The sequence below is a fragment of the Carassius auratus genome, unplaced genomic scaffold, assembly GCF_003368295.1.
Source record: "Carassius auratus strain Wakin unplaced genomic scaffold, ASM336829v1 scaf_tig00217152, whole genome shotgun sequence".
Classification (NCBI taxonomy): domain Eukaryota; kingdom Metazoa; phylum Chordata; class Actinopteri; order Cypriniformes; family Cyprinidae; genus Carassius; species Carassius auratus.
The window spans coordinates 89,198-105,551 of NW_020528918.1; the positions used below are offsets into that span (position 1 = coordinate 89,198).

The window sequence follows — 16,354 nt, forward strand, 5'->3', positions numbered from 1 at the left end:
AATCAGCGTTTTTGAACGATTCTCTTGAATGAAAAATTAATTCATTGACAAATAAATTAAGACACTTGTCGCCACCTATTGGTGAAACAATGCAATTGACACAAACGTTATTTAAAGCGCAGTACTTTCAAAAGGGGATTTGTTATATTTTGATCGCTGCCATATAGACATCAATGTTTATATTTAAACTATAAACTTTATCCCAGTATTTCTGTGATAATATAAATGACTGTAAGACAGATATAATACTGTGTAGTTGAAAAGACTGTTTGTGAAGATGTTTCTTAACCAAACATGGTAAGAGCTCTCTCTGTGTCAGCGGCAGTGCGCGTATGGATTTGAATGATCCGGTAAGACTTTGTCAAAGGTTTAACAGACTCGGGGAATCGTTGTCTTTTAGAAATGAGATCAAGAGGGTGTCTGAATCGAGATCGCGATCTTTTAACGATTAATCGTGCAGCTCTAATTTGGATTACCCAAAATGCACGGCAAATACACTCAACTTCATTCAGACTGTGATGGTTGGACTGGGAAAGAAAAAAACTCCCACCAAAACGGTTAACTCTGAAGAACAGTCTTCTGGGTTAGGACAGTAAAGAGCCATCAGCTGTCAGATAGCACTTTGTAAGCTTTGCAGCCATTAATGTTCTCCTGTTATCAGAGAAAGTTTGATGCTTTCATGCAACTGTTCTCGCTTATCTACGAACTCAATAAAAAATACAAATTCCCAAATTCTCAATTCACTCATGACCGCACCCCAACCGGTGAGGGACGCGTCTGTCTCTAGCGTTACACAGCGACCAAGAGCTCCCAACACCGGGCCCTGATTCAAGAACCAATGTTTCTTCCATATGTCTAAGGCACGAAGGCATCGCCGCATGACTTTGATAGTTCGGAATGGATTTCCCCTCGGGGAAAACCCCTTGGTCTTGAGCCACCACTGTGTAGGGGGCTCATTTGCAGGAGGCCAAAAGGTATCACATTGGACGCAGCTGCCATGAACCCTAACAGTCTCTGAAACTGCTTGACAGTGAGTGACTGGCCTTCTCTGACTCTCTTGACTGAGGAAAGGATTGACTCGATCCGAGCAGGAGACATACGTGCCTACATTGTGGTCGAATCCCATACTACGCCTAGATAGGTGGTACTCTGAACTGGATAAAGTACACTCTTCTTGGCATTCAGTCTCAAACCCAGCTCCCCCATATGGGCGAGAACGACACCTCAATGTCGAACCGCCATCTGCTCTGACTGAGCTAAAATCAACCCATCGTCGATATTATTCAGAATGTGGATGCCCTGCATATGGAGAGGTACCAGAGCGCATCTACACATTTCCTGAACGTGCGGGGTGAGAGTGCAAGGCCGAAGGGAAGTACTCGATATTGGTCGGCTTTGCCCCCAAAAGTGAACCACAGAACCTTCCTGTGTTGTGGAAGGATGGATATGTGGAAGTATGCATTTTTGAGATCTATTTTGACAAACCAGTCCTCGGATCTGATTTGAGCTACAACCTGTTTGACAGTGAGCATTTTGAACTTCAGTGACATTACTGAGAGGTTTAATTGATGTAATTCAAAGATCGGACGCAACCCCCCATCCTTCTTTGGAACTATAAAATACCGGCTGTAAAACCCGGACTCCCTGTCTAGAGGAGGGACCACCTTGATGGCCTCCTTCCTTAATAGGGTATTCACTTCTTGTTCCAGCACCATAGCCTGCTGGGGGCCAACGACTGTCGGTATAACCCCATTGAATCTCGGCGGTGGACGGCCGAACTGAACAATAGCCTCTTTCTACTGTGTGCAGGACCCATTGAGATACATTTGGCAGTAGTTTCCACGCTAAATAATGTACTAAGGGAATCAGTCTCTCGAGACTGATTTCTGGTGTAAGAGGCCCCCGAAGGGGTGGCGAGCTTCCCAGCTCCACTACGCTCGCGGGCGGACATAACTGGGGAGTGACACTCGCGGGAGACCGCTGCGCCCTGAAACACTGGCAGGGTTGGCAGTCCGGCCTCCAGAGGGCACTGGGGTGAGACGGGCACCGTATAATGAGGTGGACACCACTCTACCCCAGTAGGGGCTACCCTCAAAAAAACCACTCATCTAATTTACTTTTCTGCGGTTCATGTTTTTTCTCTGCAGGCCACTGGATTTTTAATTTATCAACTGCACGAGTAACCACCTTCAACAGCTCCTCATACTGTAGACTGCTGCATATATGAAAATAAAACAACTAACCCTAAAAAAATTCTAACAAAAGGTTTCTCAGCTGTTTTTTGTAGTATTAGGTGTCCTTAATAACATACTAAAAGTTTACCAAAGTTTGACCACTAGAAAGGTGTGATTTTCAAGATGGCGTCCAAGATGGTCAGGGAGCCCTTTAAATATCCTAACTCCTTCATTATTTGACTTAGTCAAGTAATCTTGGTGTCTAACCCCATGTTTTCTGGGTCTGTGAATCCATTGGACTTGTCTAAATTTTACTGCTAAATTTACATACTTATGAAATACATGATTTTGTGAGGATACTCTAAGATTTTATCATTGTTTGGAGTGAACAAGAGATGTAGACAATTTAGCCTATGTCATGTAACTTGTTTTGCTAAAACACAGACTTTACATTCAATGTAAAAGTTATTGCACCCAAAAGTAACTTAAATTGGAGTTGTATAACTCTGATCATAACTTTGATCATAAACAACCCTGTATTAGCCCGAACAGAGGCCTGTGTGTGAAACCTCTAAAATGGTCACTCTTTTCAATTTTAATAAGGTAATTAATATGTAATGCATCCTTTATATATGTTTTAGAGTATAAAGGTGGCATTATACTAAACCCAACAAACCTAAATTCGCCATTTTCAGCAATTCAGAAGATGGTAGAATAGAATATTGACGTTTGATATTGCGTGACTCATTGTAATGTTGTTGGCAGCACAGTGTATACCATTTTGATCAAACAAAATTCATCCTTGACTACTTAAAAGAAAAGTTCTTTATTTTTTATAATTTAATTTAAAAAAGTAAACTTTTGTTTTTTTGTTTTAATTCTGTTTGTTACGACTTACAGCTTAGGAAAATAAAAAATTCAGTATCTCAAAAAAATGTAATATTCCATTTTGAGCTTGATTAGTTTTATTAATTATGAGTATAAATACTGGGTACCTCCTGGGCTAGTTCAGAACATGCAACCACAATTATGGGAAAGACTACTGACTTGACTGTTGTCCAGAAGACAATCATCATAACCCTCCGCTAGGAGGTTAAGGACACACTGGTGTTCCTGTGGCTCAAGTGGTAGAGCATTGCGTTAGCAGTGCAAGGTTTTGGGTTCGAATTCCAGGGAACACATGTTAGGTAAAAACTGTTAGTCTGAATGCACTGTAAGTCACTTTGGATAAATGTATAATTTATTTATAAATTCGAACCACTTCAGTGGTTTAGCCCACTACAAAAGTAATAAATCAATGCATATACTTGTAAACTCTGTGTAAATGTTTTTCAGGTAGTCATGCTCATGGAGTGCAGGCACATGAAAGTTCGGAGCAGACACAGCGGTCAGATTGTCCTGCACGTGTTCTTCTGCTCTTGCTTCAAGGTTGTGTGGTTCAGAGAGCCGTCATCATGGTCTTCCTCATCCTGTTGCTCAACGACATCCCTGTTGAGAAGAGTGAGATCGTGAAGTGCAGCAGCAGAACTGTATCAGCTGTGTTCAGATCACAGGAGGATGTTGGGTTCACCATCTATAAATACTTGATTGTTAGAACAATAAGTTTGAATGAAGCTTTGTATCATGTGTTGTTGACTTGTGCATGTATGAATTTATTGTGATGATAACTTTTATACATTATTTTAATCATTTAGACATGTTTTTTTGTTCTCAGTAAATAAAATATAAATATTTTATCCATTCATGTATTAATTGCTTGACTGAAAATGGATGTATTCACATCGACTGCATTTATTTAACCAGTATATATTCATGTATAGCTTTGTCACAAAAGAAAATACATTTGGCTTTTTTTACTAAAATGTCATTTTAAGAAAAAAAAAAAATATCATTATTGGTTGGCATTTATCGTTATTATTGCATGGTAAGTGTTGGGGTGGGCAAAAGATGCAATTCATTATGGGGTAATGTTAATTTTCGAGTAGTAATACTTACATTTTTAGAGTGTCAAATCAACAGTCTTCTCCAAAGGTGAGATCTTCGAGCAGCTGATCGAAGTACCTTTTGTGCAGATATTGCAGAGTCGCTGTGAGGTGTTTGTGCACTTGACCCACTTTTTATTATTATTGCCAAATTATAATTATTTGATTATATTTGATTAAAATTATTACATAAAAGATCATGGTAAGAGGTTGTATCTGACAATAAACAATAATAATGCGATAAAACAGTTAATAAAAAAAATATGTGTTCATCATAGTATGAGATACTATAAAAGAAAAACGTTTTTCACGTAAAATTATTTTAAAAAAATATTCAAGAGATAACAATTTTGGGTTTTCTAATAAAAAAATGCTTTAAGGATAACACTTGAACACATTAGTGGAGTTAAAAATATAAAAAAATTAAATCAACAGTATTGGCTATACTACAATCACAAAATAAAAAGGCAGCCGTTACTGCAACATGTTCTTCATTATCAATTACAAATACAATAAGTAAACCTGTCACTTATGTCTTTTACGTTTTTGTGCTTGTTTTAACTTTGTAGGTCACATGATCAACATAGCGGATGATGATATACAATTTGGATTCATACCTCATACATATGCATTTAGGCTGTAGAGTATAAACTCTTTTAGCGCTCCTTAAGTTAGTACTTATTGACATTAAGTGCCTAATTAAAGGGTATGCGGTTTCTAACGCATCCCGACAAAATCTCGTTTTGAGATCTTGCGTGGTTCTGTGTGATTTGAACAACTTCAAGTTACGCCCCCGTCTTGCAGTCTGCAGACAGACCCTTCTCGCTATCCATGCCATTCGTCGCCTTTTTGTCACCTCTGAAACATGGCTTGTACTATTATTTTTCCACGCTGGAAAACGATAAAATGATATTCCATTCTTAAGCTTTATGCCACTTCTATCGTGAGAACGACTATTGCAGTTTATAGGTAGACAGCATCTTGAACACTGTTCTTCCCTCATGCAAAGAAGTCTAGCGCCTAATACTTGTGCTGCGGATTCCCAAAATGCTTTACGTTCACCACAGGGAAAACGTCATGATGACAACACATTAGCGATCTCTTATGTCTTGCAGTTATCTTAACTCAGTAATTTGCCATCTAACTAAATGTTAACCATTCTAATTAAAACACTCTTACTTCTGTAAAGCCGTCACAATTAATTATATGATCATCTAACGCATTCTCAGCCCGCAACTCCTTGCCATCAACTGGGAAATACCGGGCAATACACATAAATACATACAGCCAGATGGAGGTACCGTGACCTAAGCCTAGACCGCCCTCTGCTGACGTTTTATCGTAGGCTATACAGACATGCTTTTCCAAAATGTGAAACACTTCAATAATTAATGAACCAGTCTGCACACTACTATAGGCTATCTTAAAATCAGAATCAGAAATACTTTGATCTTTATTGATATTGATAACCCAGGGGACAATTATTGTGTCACAGTTGATGTGCACATCAAGACATTTAAAGGAATATAAATAATAATAGAAGTTGGTAAATAAACTAGTAGCCTATATACATGTAAAAAGTATAAAAATATGCTATAAAATATGAAGAAGAATTATAAAGGACTATGGGAATGCAGCCTACAAGATTTATATTACTGTATTAACAGAATTGAATTGATTGTGATGAACAGTACTAGTAAATTAATAGAAACAGAAATGCAGAAAATTCTATTACACTGAATTATAAAACAGATAATATTGCACAGAATGTGAATTATTACATTGCACTACAGTACAGGGTCCAGTTTAATAACAAAGGGTCCATGTGTCAGACACTTCACTATCTTGAGGCCACGACTTAGCTTATCTTGAGGCCACGAGTTAGCTTATCTTGAGGCCACGACTTAGCTTATCTTGAGGCCACGACTTAGCTTATCTTGAGGCCACGACTTAGCTTATCTTGAGGCCACGACTTAGCTTATCTTGAGGCCACGACTTAGCTTATCTTGAGGCCATGACTTAGCTTATCTTGAGGCCACGACTTAGCTTATCTTGAGGCCACGAGTTAGCTTATTTTTTTTTTTTTGACAAAGTGGTTCCAGAAGGGCTCCGTACATTTAAAATATAATTATATTTTAATTCATTTCTGAATTGTTTTTATTTTTATAATGATAATTCAGAGAATGAGAAAATCTGAATAAGCCTTACCAGTGATGTGATAATTATTTTTAAGGCACTCTATGTGTTAAAAAAATAATTAATAAGTACTGTAATATAATTATAGTTTAGTCAAATAACATAAAAAGACCAGACCCTTCGATGCCTGTGAAACTTTTCTCCCTCAAACAGCACGCTTCTACTTCTACACTACAGGCTACACACAGTAATATAAACAACATATCTGCATGTTCTCACATCACATGGTTCTTGTAAAACAATAATAAGTAAATAAACATCAAAATCACTTCGCTGAGAATGAAACACCACTTACCAGCTGCCACAGTGTTGAATATATCCTTTAGCAATTAAAAAATGCTCGTGAGGAATCATCCCGGTCGGATGAGGTCATGAGATCATCATGTTGGTCATTTTATTTACGGCTAAATAATTATTAATAAATTGAACTATTATGATTGGGGGCGTGGGCAGGCATCCACAAAAGGGAATGTTATTAAGAAAAAAAAAAAAATCGAGGAAATTTTGCTTTGACAAAAGGGCACTTAAGGGGCAAAGGAGCAATTGCTCAAGTGAACCGGTTCTTTCGGACAAATCGATCAAATAAAACCAGTTGAAAAAAAAACGGTTCACCGGTTCTTTTGCGCTCGATGTAATGTCATTAGCGATGACCGCCCTTCATTCAAGCGTTCGGTTTACCCGCGCTCATAACACTAGCGCAGAATCAGTTCAGAATCATCAAAAGAATCAGTTCGGTTCAGACGAGCTGTGAGTCAGTCTGCTTCACGCTGAATCACACATGCGCAGTATCATCAGCTCCTCGGTTCTCGAATCGGACGCGTCCAACAGAAACGGTTCTCGTTCAGTGTACGAATAAATGTCGAAATAATTATTATTTATTATTATTCTGGGTAGTTTGAAGATGTTTTTTTATATTTATCCAGTATATATATATATATATATATATATATATATATATATATATATATATATATATATATATATATATATATAATCAGGAAGAGGGTGGGGGGTCAAATGGGGGGTCAAGGCGTTTTTTGGCAGGGTCTTGAGACCCCCCAGGACCCCCCCTGGCGCCGCCGTTGCACTTGTGTTGTGTGACTACGAGTATCTTCAGAAATCGTCCGCGTCAAGTCACATCGACAGCCATTCACGGCGAATTTAGGTCCTTACATGCACGTATGCTGCAAGCTCACACAGACACGGACGCTTGGCTTTCAGAACTGAAATTTGGCACCGAAAGATAAATATTTTGTTGTTAAAAGTTTTTCGTTCGATACCATAAAGGCATCGAAGTTCGGTACCCAGTCCTAATCATTTATTCATTTGATTTTGGGTTTATTTTGAAATTTCAATTAGGTTATTTGACATATTTCAATTCCACAAAGTGCATGTGCAGCATTTTGTCTGAGAAATAACAGAAGGACACCTTTTCATTTGAAATTTATGTTAAATATAATGTTGTTAAAAACGTGAGAAAAATGTATAGTGAAATCAGTTATCGTGAATCGTATCATATATTTAAATATTCAGACTGGATATACGTGAAATAGATAATCATTTACGATTTAAGTTTATCATGATTCCAGATGCTGGACAAATTAACAAAGTTGTCCTGTAATCATATTACATTTATCTGAATAATTTAAAGTCAGCCTAACTGTACTGCTGAACCAAAAATAAACTACATTATGACACATACATAACTCAATTACCCACTGGCAGGAATATGTTTATAACACAATCAAATTTGGCCCCAACACTTTAGAAGGTAGTCTACCACCGTTTTGTGTCAATCAACTGGAAAATCATATTAGTGGTTTCACCCAGGAAATCATCACCACAAAATTGGAATGCACTTCAAAAATGCAAACAGAAAACCTCCACACCCTGAACTTATTCAGGAAATAACATATTGGCTTGATTTTCCATTCTAAGTGCAACAAGCAAACTCCTTGGAGGACAATTATTTTGCCTGTTTACTTTGAGTAAACACACTAGAATTAAGCCATCTAAAGCTAGCGCTAACTGCAGGGTGCACCATCAGCCAATGACGTTATGAGTGAATTACAGGAAAGGGACACTTCTGAGTTATGATCAGTGCAGTAGGCCTAATGTAAAATTGCTGCCTGGAGAAGTGTTATGTTGCTCACAATACATTACCAGTGTCATCCACGGGCCTATCTCCATTTGAATGTAGTTTAGGTTACCAGCCACCAGTCTGGAATCTGAAGTCGCTGGTCCCCTCCGCCCACGCCTTCGTCCAGAGGTGTCACCGCACATGGATTAGAGCCTGTGAGACTCTACTCCAAGTGGGGGCACGTACCAAGGCTAAAGCCGATCGCCACCGGTCTAAGCCTCCTGCATACGTCGCTGGTCAAAAAGTGTGGCTTTCAACCAAGAACATTCCTCTCCACTACGTTTCTAATAAACTTTCTCCCAAATTCATTAGCCCATTCACTGTCACCAAAATTATTAGTCCAGTGGCAGTCCGCCTCAACCTTCCTCCAGCATACAGGAGAGTTCATCCCGTTTTTCATGTGTCTAAAATAAAGCCTGTGTTTCATTCTCAATTTAATCCGCCTACCGCCACGCCTTCGCTCTCCGCCACGACTCATAGATGGGGAATTTACATATTCGGTTAATCGCATATTGGACTCGAGATGGAGGGGATGCGGATTCCAGTACCTTGTGGACTTGGAAGGTTACGGTCCGGAGGAGAGGAGTTGGGTTCCTGCTAGGGACATCCTGGATCACTCCCTTTACAATCGACAGGTAAGAGGGTCTGAGAATGCCGGGCGGTGTTCCTAGGAGGGAGGGGTACTGTCACGGTTCATGGATTCATTGACTCGCGTGCGTTGAATGGGCGCGGCTCATCAGCCAGGCTTCTTTCTCCCACTGATGAGCTGATCAGCGCCAGCTGGTTTGAATGAGAATGTCTTATATATTGTTTGTCACCTTGTCTTGTCTTTGTCAAATGGTTGTGGAGGTTCTCTTGTCATAATTCTCACCGTCATTTCTCCTCGTTCTAGGTCCTGGTTTCCATTTGGAATTCTGCCTTGTTCAGGGGATCGTGCTCGGATTTCCAGCTCGCCGTCTGCCACCTGTGTCCTGTGTTGCCGAGCCTGGTATTCTTCAGCCTGCTGATTGTTGGACCTACACTACCTCTGTTTCTATTTTGTGTCATTAAACACCAGTATTCACTTTGCTATTGAATCCTTGACTGTTCTTTTCGAGCCATGACAGTTGTACTCTTTCTTTTAACATCACTTCTAATAAAAATATTCTTTTATTTCATGTTTTTCTTTGTGCTGTAACTGATATTAAAACTGCAGAGAGAATCAGTTCAGTGCGCTTTCACGATGCCACTTCTCTTTAACTGAAGCACTACTTTGATCTTTAACTCCACATTAAGCATTACCAAAACTGTATTTGTGACCTGTCTTGGCAAAATGAGTCACAATGAGCAATTTTACAAAATAAATGATTTTCATTTTATGATTTGTTGGAATCAGATTAAAAGTGACTGAGCTAGGGCTGGTTGATTAATCGAAAAGTAATCGAAACCGAAATTCAGAAGCTCTAACCATCTTAATTTTCCCATGTCGGTTATTTTTTATTTATTTTTTATCCTGTTAATTCACCTTATTTTCCATCGCCATTGCATTCGTTTTGTCATCTTACTTCCAGCTGAGGGACTGCACTTTACAATGTACACCCACCACCTAAAGAAAAGAAGTAGCTGAGGAAATGGATGAAGGCGTTAAATTTGAAGCGCCCACCCAAGCGCTCTTATGTGTGTTCGTACCATTTCATGGATGGGAAGGTGACTGACGAACACCCTTACCCCGAGAAATGGCTCGACTACGATGTTCCGTTAAAGAGGTCACGCCAGGGGGATGAAAAGGTTGTCAGATTCGGGTAAGCTAACCTTAACTTAACTAGCTATGTGTTTGCTCACCTAACGTTAGATTTATAAAGTCTGTTCTATGAATACTGTCACGGGACGAGCACAAGACAGACACAGTGGGCATGGCGTCAGGCCTCGGAGAGGCTTTTATTAACAAAAATCATAAAATAACACCGGGAATAAAAGTGGCCAAAGGGGAAGAGTGTCCAAAATAACAGGGAATCTGGTGTCCTCGTCGTGCTGCAGGGTTCGTGTGGGTCGGGCAGTGTTCATGGAGGAAGGGTCCAGGTAAGGGGCTGGCGCTGGTAGGGGATGGACGGCCCGGCATCCTGGCCCGTCGGCCGTGTAAACGGGTGCGGTTCTCCTCCAGATCGCGGGTCCGGCAGCTCACGTCTCTGGTGGCACGGGAGTCCCTCAACGCACCCTTCCTGGACCCTCGAGGACACCAGCGTGCATGCACGGGGAAGAGACCGGTCTCCTGAGGAGAGGCGCGTTGGGCTTTTAAACAGCGGCGGTGATGAGGCTCCATTTCCTTCAGGTGTGCCCCATCACACGCCGCCAAACCTGACTCGTCCAGCTCCCCTCCTCTCACACACCCACTCCAGTCGGGAGCCTTGTGAAGGGCGGCGATTTAGGATGGGGTGCCGGTGAGAATCAGGGAGGAGGCAACTGACTCGTCACAATACATTTAAGATCAGATTACAATAGTCCACCTATTTATATAATATATACGGTAGTACAAGATATTATGGTACATTACAATAGCTCACATTATTCCTGTTACAGAGATTGCAGGCGATAGCAGGCCAGCTAGCTACATTTCTCATTCAGATACTGACCTACGTTTAAACACTACAGTTAAGAGTTTTGGTTTTGTTTCTAATGCATCTCTCTCTCTCTCTCTCTCTCTCTCTCACACACACACACACACACACACAGCTCTAAGTTTGGGTCCCATCATATATTAATACTCATGATATATTGTAAGTACTAATGTAAAAATGTTTAATTATTTCCACAGATGATTTCCGCCAGTGATGCAGTGGACAACTCTGAGGGTGATCAGATCCACATGCCCCTAATGTTGAAAGTTACCAGAAGTTACCTGCTGTAATAGATATTTTTATGAACCTTTACAATGTCACCAGAAGTTACCTGCTATACCATGTTCGTGCAGCTGCATTGTGGCACGAACACTCATATAAACAGTAGCTATGAAGAATGCGCACACAGAGTAACGCAGAAACTAGTTGTCAGCACTGTCCTGTGATTTATCACTAAAGTAGTTTAGAATCTCAAAACATATTATAGCATATTTTTCTACTTTTGAAGGAACTAGGCTATTTACAACCCACAGCTTCACAATAATATAGAGATGGTATGACTAATTCACACATGCAATCACTTGTACTGGTACTGTGCTAATTTATCTTTATCTGATCTTTATTTATCTCTTACACCGAGCAATAATCTGTAAGAAATGTTACAAACATAGATACAATAACTGCTGATAGTGAGCTATGATGTCAGAAATATAAAAAATATATATAAATATATAAAAAATATCTCACGTTTAATAGTCAATCATATTTATAGTACAAACCTTGTCAGTGAACAATGAGGGCAAAAAAAAAAAAAAATAGAAACAAAATAATCGTTTATTAATCGTAATCAATGTAAAATATTCAATTAATCAAGGTTTTGATTTAAGGCCATAATCGTCCAGCCCTAGACTTAGCTACACCTGATTGAAGTCGTTAGAGTCAGCTAAGTTAATTTTGAGTAAAACCGAGTTCAAGTTTTCTGAAGGTTCCAAAGCAAGATTACCTGCAAAGCTTAATAATAATGACTATATTAATAGTCGAAATATAACTTTTTTATTTAAATTTTATCTTTGTTATTATACACAAGGGACCCTATTTTAACTATCTAAATGCAAAGTGTAAAGTGCAAGGCGCAGGTGCACTCTGGGTGTCTCCAAATACACTTTTGCTATTTTAACGACAGAAAAATGGTTGCCGCATGGTCTAAACGGGTTGTATCTATTCTCTTAATGAGTAATGGGTGTTTTTATGGCGTAACGTGCAATAAACCAATCAGAGTCTCATCTTCCATTCCCTTTAAGAGCTAGTTGCGCTCGTGCCATTGGTATTTACACAGCGGAATTTGGCAAGCGCAAAAGACAGAACGCGTCTCAGAGATTAAACGGAGCTGGTCTTGTGCTAGCAAATAGATAGCCTAATGCTGATACATGGGATGACTATCCATTATGACATGTAGGCATAAAATTTGGTCCCTTTCTTTAATAAGCAGCGTGTGAAAACCTCAAATTTGACTAAAATCTACACTTTTTACTTTTTGGCCTAGCGTAGCTCAAAATCAGCCAGTGCACATTCTCACTCATTTTGCCAGAATAGGTCACATTTATTGTTTGAATATTGTAATAAAATGGACAGAATCTGAATTCTGAGACTTTGTTTCATAACAAAAGTAATAAAGCACAAATCTTATTGTGATTTGTTAGGCGCGCTACAATGTTACATTCATTACCTGAAAACAGGCTAGACTAATCGATTTTCAGGATTTAAGAAAGAATATGGTTTCATAAAAATTATTATTGCTTACAATGGAGATATCAATATTTTTTTCTGATTCAGACTCATTTTTTTCTGATTCAGGTAATTCACCATACACTGGTAATTCATTCCATTATGTCCCTTTCCAAATCTGACATATTTTGTCCATTCTTTATTTAGTCATGGTTGGACACTCAATAAATAAAGAATTTGGATTTAAAAAGAAAAAATTACTGAAAGCATTGTGGTCCAACAGCTGCTTTATTAAACTGCATTTGAAATTTATGCTAGTTTTTGGTTATATGCAAGCCCTATTTCGAAGGCAACCTAGAAAATAGTCCTCTTGGACTGGGTCAGCTATTTATAAATGCTGTCGAGAAGAACATGTCTCTAGCTGGTGTGGCCAAGTGCTGGTTAGTTTGTGTTCTTTATACTTCTGCTCTTAACTGCACATCTAACATCAGTAAACACTAAAACGTGCACATTTTAGCTTTAACTGGACAGTTGCCATCACATAAATAACAAGTACCTTGCTTTTAGCGCATGCAGTCATTCAGAAATGTTCTAACCTCAGATAAGTGCTATATTTTGTGTTAAACAACCTTTTTTACCATATTGTTTTATATACCAAACTTACTGAACTACTTTAGTACCCAAACTTACTGAACCCAAAGTTTGGGTACTAAAGAATCTTTGGAGCCTTCATGTTTACTCTACTGGCCAGTAGCTATGGTGGGACTGATTGGGGGTGATGAACATGTCGAGGACTTTGGTAGACAGTATAAAGACCTCCTCTGTAGATGTTTTTTGTGTGAGTGACTCCCTCCGGACCAGAGAATGTACCAGATTCTGGCACATCTTGGAATGGATCTAATACACTTCAATCTCCAATTAGAGAAAGAGTAAACCACTGCTTGGAACCGAGCAGAGCTTACTTGCCTACAATCAGCAACTTACATTTTTATTTGCTAGGGTTTGTTGTTATGAGTTTATGTTATTAGTTAATGTAATGTAATAGGAAACAAAAATCTTGAAGACTTGGCCATATTTATTTGGATTTGTCCTTATTGGGGTCAGTAGTCATTAGAGAGCTGATTATTAAAGACACAGCTTGAAATTAATAACAAGCTTGGGTCTCATCTGTAAAATGCCATGGGGACAAATGTGAGAAACAAAGAAACGTCATACAACCCCATTTATATTTAGACATGCTTAATAAACTGATTTAGATCATTACCACTGACAGAAAACTTTCGTACGCTTTAGGAAACAATGAGATAAAGTCATGGACAACAGATGGCACAGTTATTAATGTAACCAGCATGGTGAATTCCTCAATTTATTTTTGAATTATTTTGTAATACATACACTGGGTTTGATGAAACTATCCAAAATGTATTATTTTAAGGTGTTATCAAGCTAAATAAAACTTATACCGTAACAAATCTAAAGAAACCGATCTTAACTGTGTCAGCTGGCTGCCGAAAATATTATGTCGGGACGAACAAATGTTCAACTAATATTACACATAACTGGGTCAAGTATAGTTACTTCCCAAATACGTCCTAGAACCCCCTGACTGCATGATTTAAAGGGGGGGGGGGATTCCTACTATTAAAGTGAAAAATGATTAATCTACACATATACATGCAATTTTCAGTATAATAACCAGTACAATGATATCATCAACCATTCAGACTCAGTTCAGCTACATTTATACTACATTATATAGTTTTGAAAATGCACAATAAAAGAGTAAACATTAGTTTCACCCTGCTGGAACCCAATGTAGCATGACCTAATGAAAGCAAATAAATACATTTAGATTAATCAATAGATTAAATCAGCCAAAAACCAAATGAGGAATCAGCTTAGTAGTGTTAGAACAGAAAGTAGTGTTAGTAGTGTTTTCCTAACCAAATCAAATTCACAAATAAAAGATGGTATTCCACATGCTGGAATCTGGATTTCAAGACATTAAAACAAATCACATGAAAACCAAACAATTATGTGCAGCAGCCTAATATAAATGGCACATGAATTTGATTAAACATCTAAAAAAAAAAAAAAATCCAATGCTAATAGGTAAAAGGACACTAATTTGAGCACTGTGCACAAACAACATGAACAAATAAAACAAAACAACACAATATAAACTTACCTGTGTGACTGGGTAACTCAAGCTTAGGTTCACATTTTGGAAGAGAACATTCTGAAAATACAGAAAATAACAAAGAGAAAAGGGGTTAGATAAAGCACACCCACAGTCATTTCTTAGAGATGAAGGGGTTTCATGACACTTGTTAAGTTTTGAATAGGCTCAAGCATTTTACTTTATGAAACATTCAATATGGTCTAACACAGAACTAATCAACAATTCACATGACATAAATGTGACAGAGGAAGAGTAATGATCAGAGGTTAGAAAACCCTAAAGCATATCTAAATGTTATTAAATGTTAACTTATATCCTGTCTGATAAATTTACAGAAATCTGTTTGATTTTATCAAATTTTCAAAAGATGTTTAAAACTACAAGTTAACATCTTCAATGCCTCACTGAGCTATGGCAAACTTTAGTTCTACATTTCCATCCTATTATGTTACATCCTTAATTCTCTACATTTCTTTATATTGGTTTTACAAGCATTTTGTAAATAAGTTAATAATTGATAACACCTTTAAATGAAGTTAAGCGTTCACAAATAAATGGGGTTTAACCATTGCAAGTGTTTTCACAGATAAAACACTCCAGCATATGTGTGCTTCTTTGGCCTACTGAGTATCCCACTGAGACTGTGTGATATGGTCTGATTTTAAGAGCTCAGTGGTCTCTTCTTAAGAACAAAGACTGATGGCAGGAATTCATTATTTACCTCAACAGGTATTTTTTTGAATGCACCTGTGGCAGTAACGTTTCCTGATGTGTTACACAAGCCATTTTTAGACATCAATTAATATGATATAAAATGAATAGTGAAATAAAAAAAAATAGAATTCTGTCACAAGTTACTAATTTACATTTTATTTCTTAACCCCTATGTTCTGTGGAATGCATATCTTTGCATCTTCACGTTGATTTTTTTTTTTTTTTTGCATGTGCAGGCACAAACATAAAGACTTATAATAAAGCAAACGTATACGAGTGTCTATAAGAATTGAATATACTATTTTATGGTGTTTTTTTTCAGCTCCTTTTGTGTTCTATGGATAAAAGAAAATCAAATTTGAAAAGACATCAGTGATGAGTTTTTTTTAATTTTTATTCAGTGGCAGAAATTAGTTTCCATAATATTATCATTAAACACTAATATGCGTTGAATATAAGTTAAATACAGGTATCCCATAATACCCTAAACAATGTCAAAGTATTTTTACAGTGAATATCAGGCAATCACATTTTTTTCTCTACTTTTTCAAACAACACATATTCTTTATTTAATCTTGATCAAAGGATCATTTAATATTTTCACTGGCCCACAAAGCACAAGTGTTTGAATGACTGTGGTTTTGACT

At 38.0% G+C, this 16,354-nt stretch overlaps 1 protein-coding gene across 1 annotated transcript in view; it reads right to left on the bottom strand.

Moving 5' to 3' along the window:
* LOC113100062 (triple functional domain protein-like) overlaps positions 1 to 16,354 on the bottom strand; it is a 108,818-nt gene that overhangs the window by 74,024 nt on the left and 18,440 nt on the right. Inside the window, exon 2 of the mRNA XM_026264929.1 lies at positions 15,000 to 15,050. Coding sequence (XP_026120714.1) covers positions 15,000 to 15,050 — 51 coding nt within the window. The remainder of the gene's footprint in view (positions 1 to 14,999; positions 15,051 to 16,354) is intronic.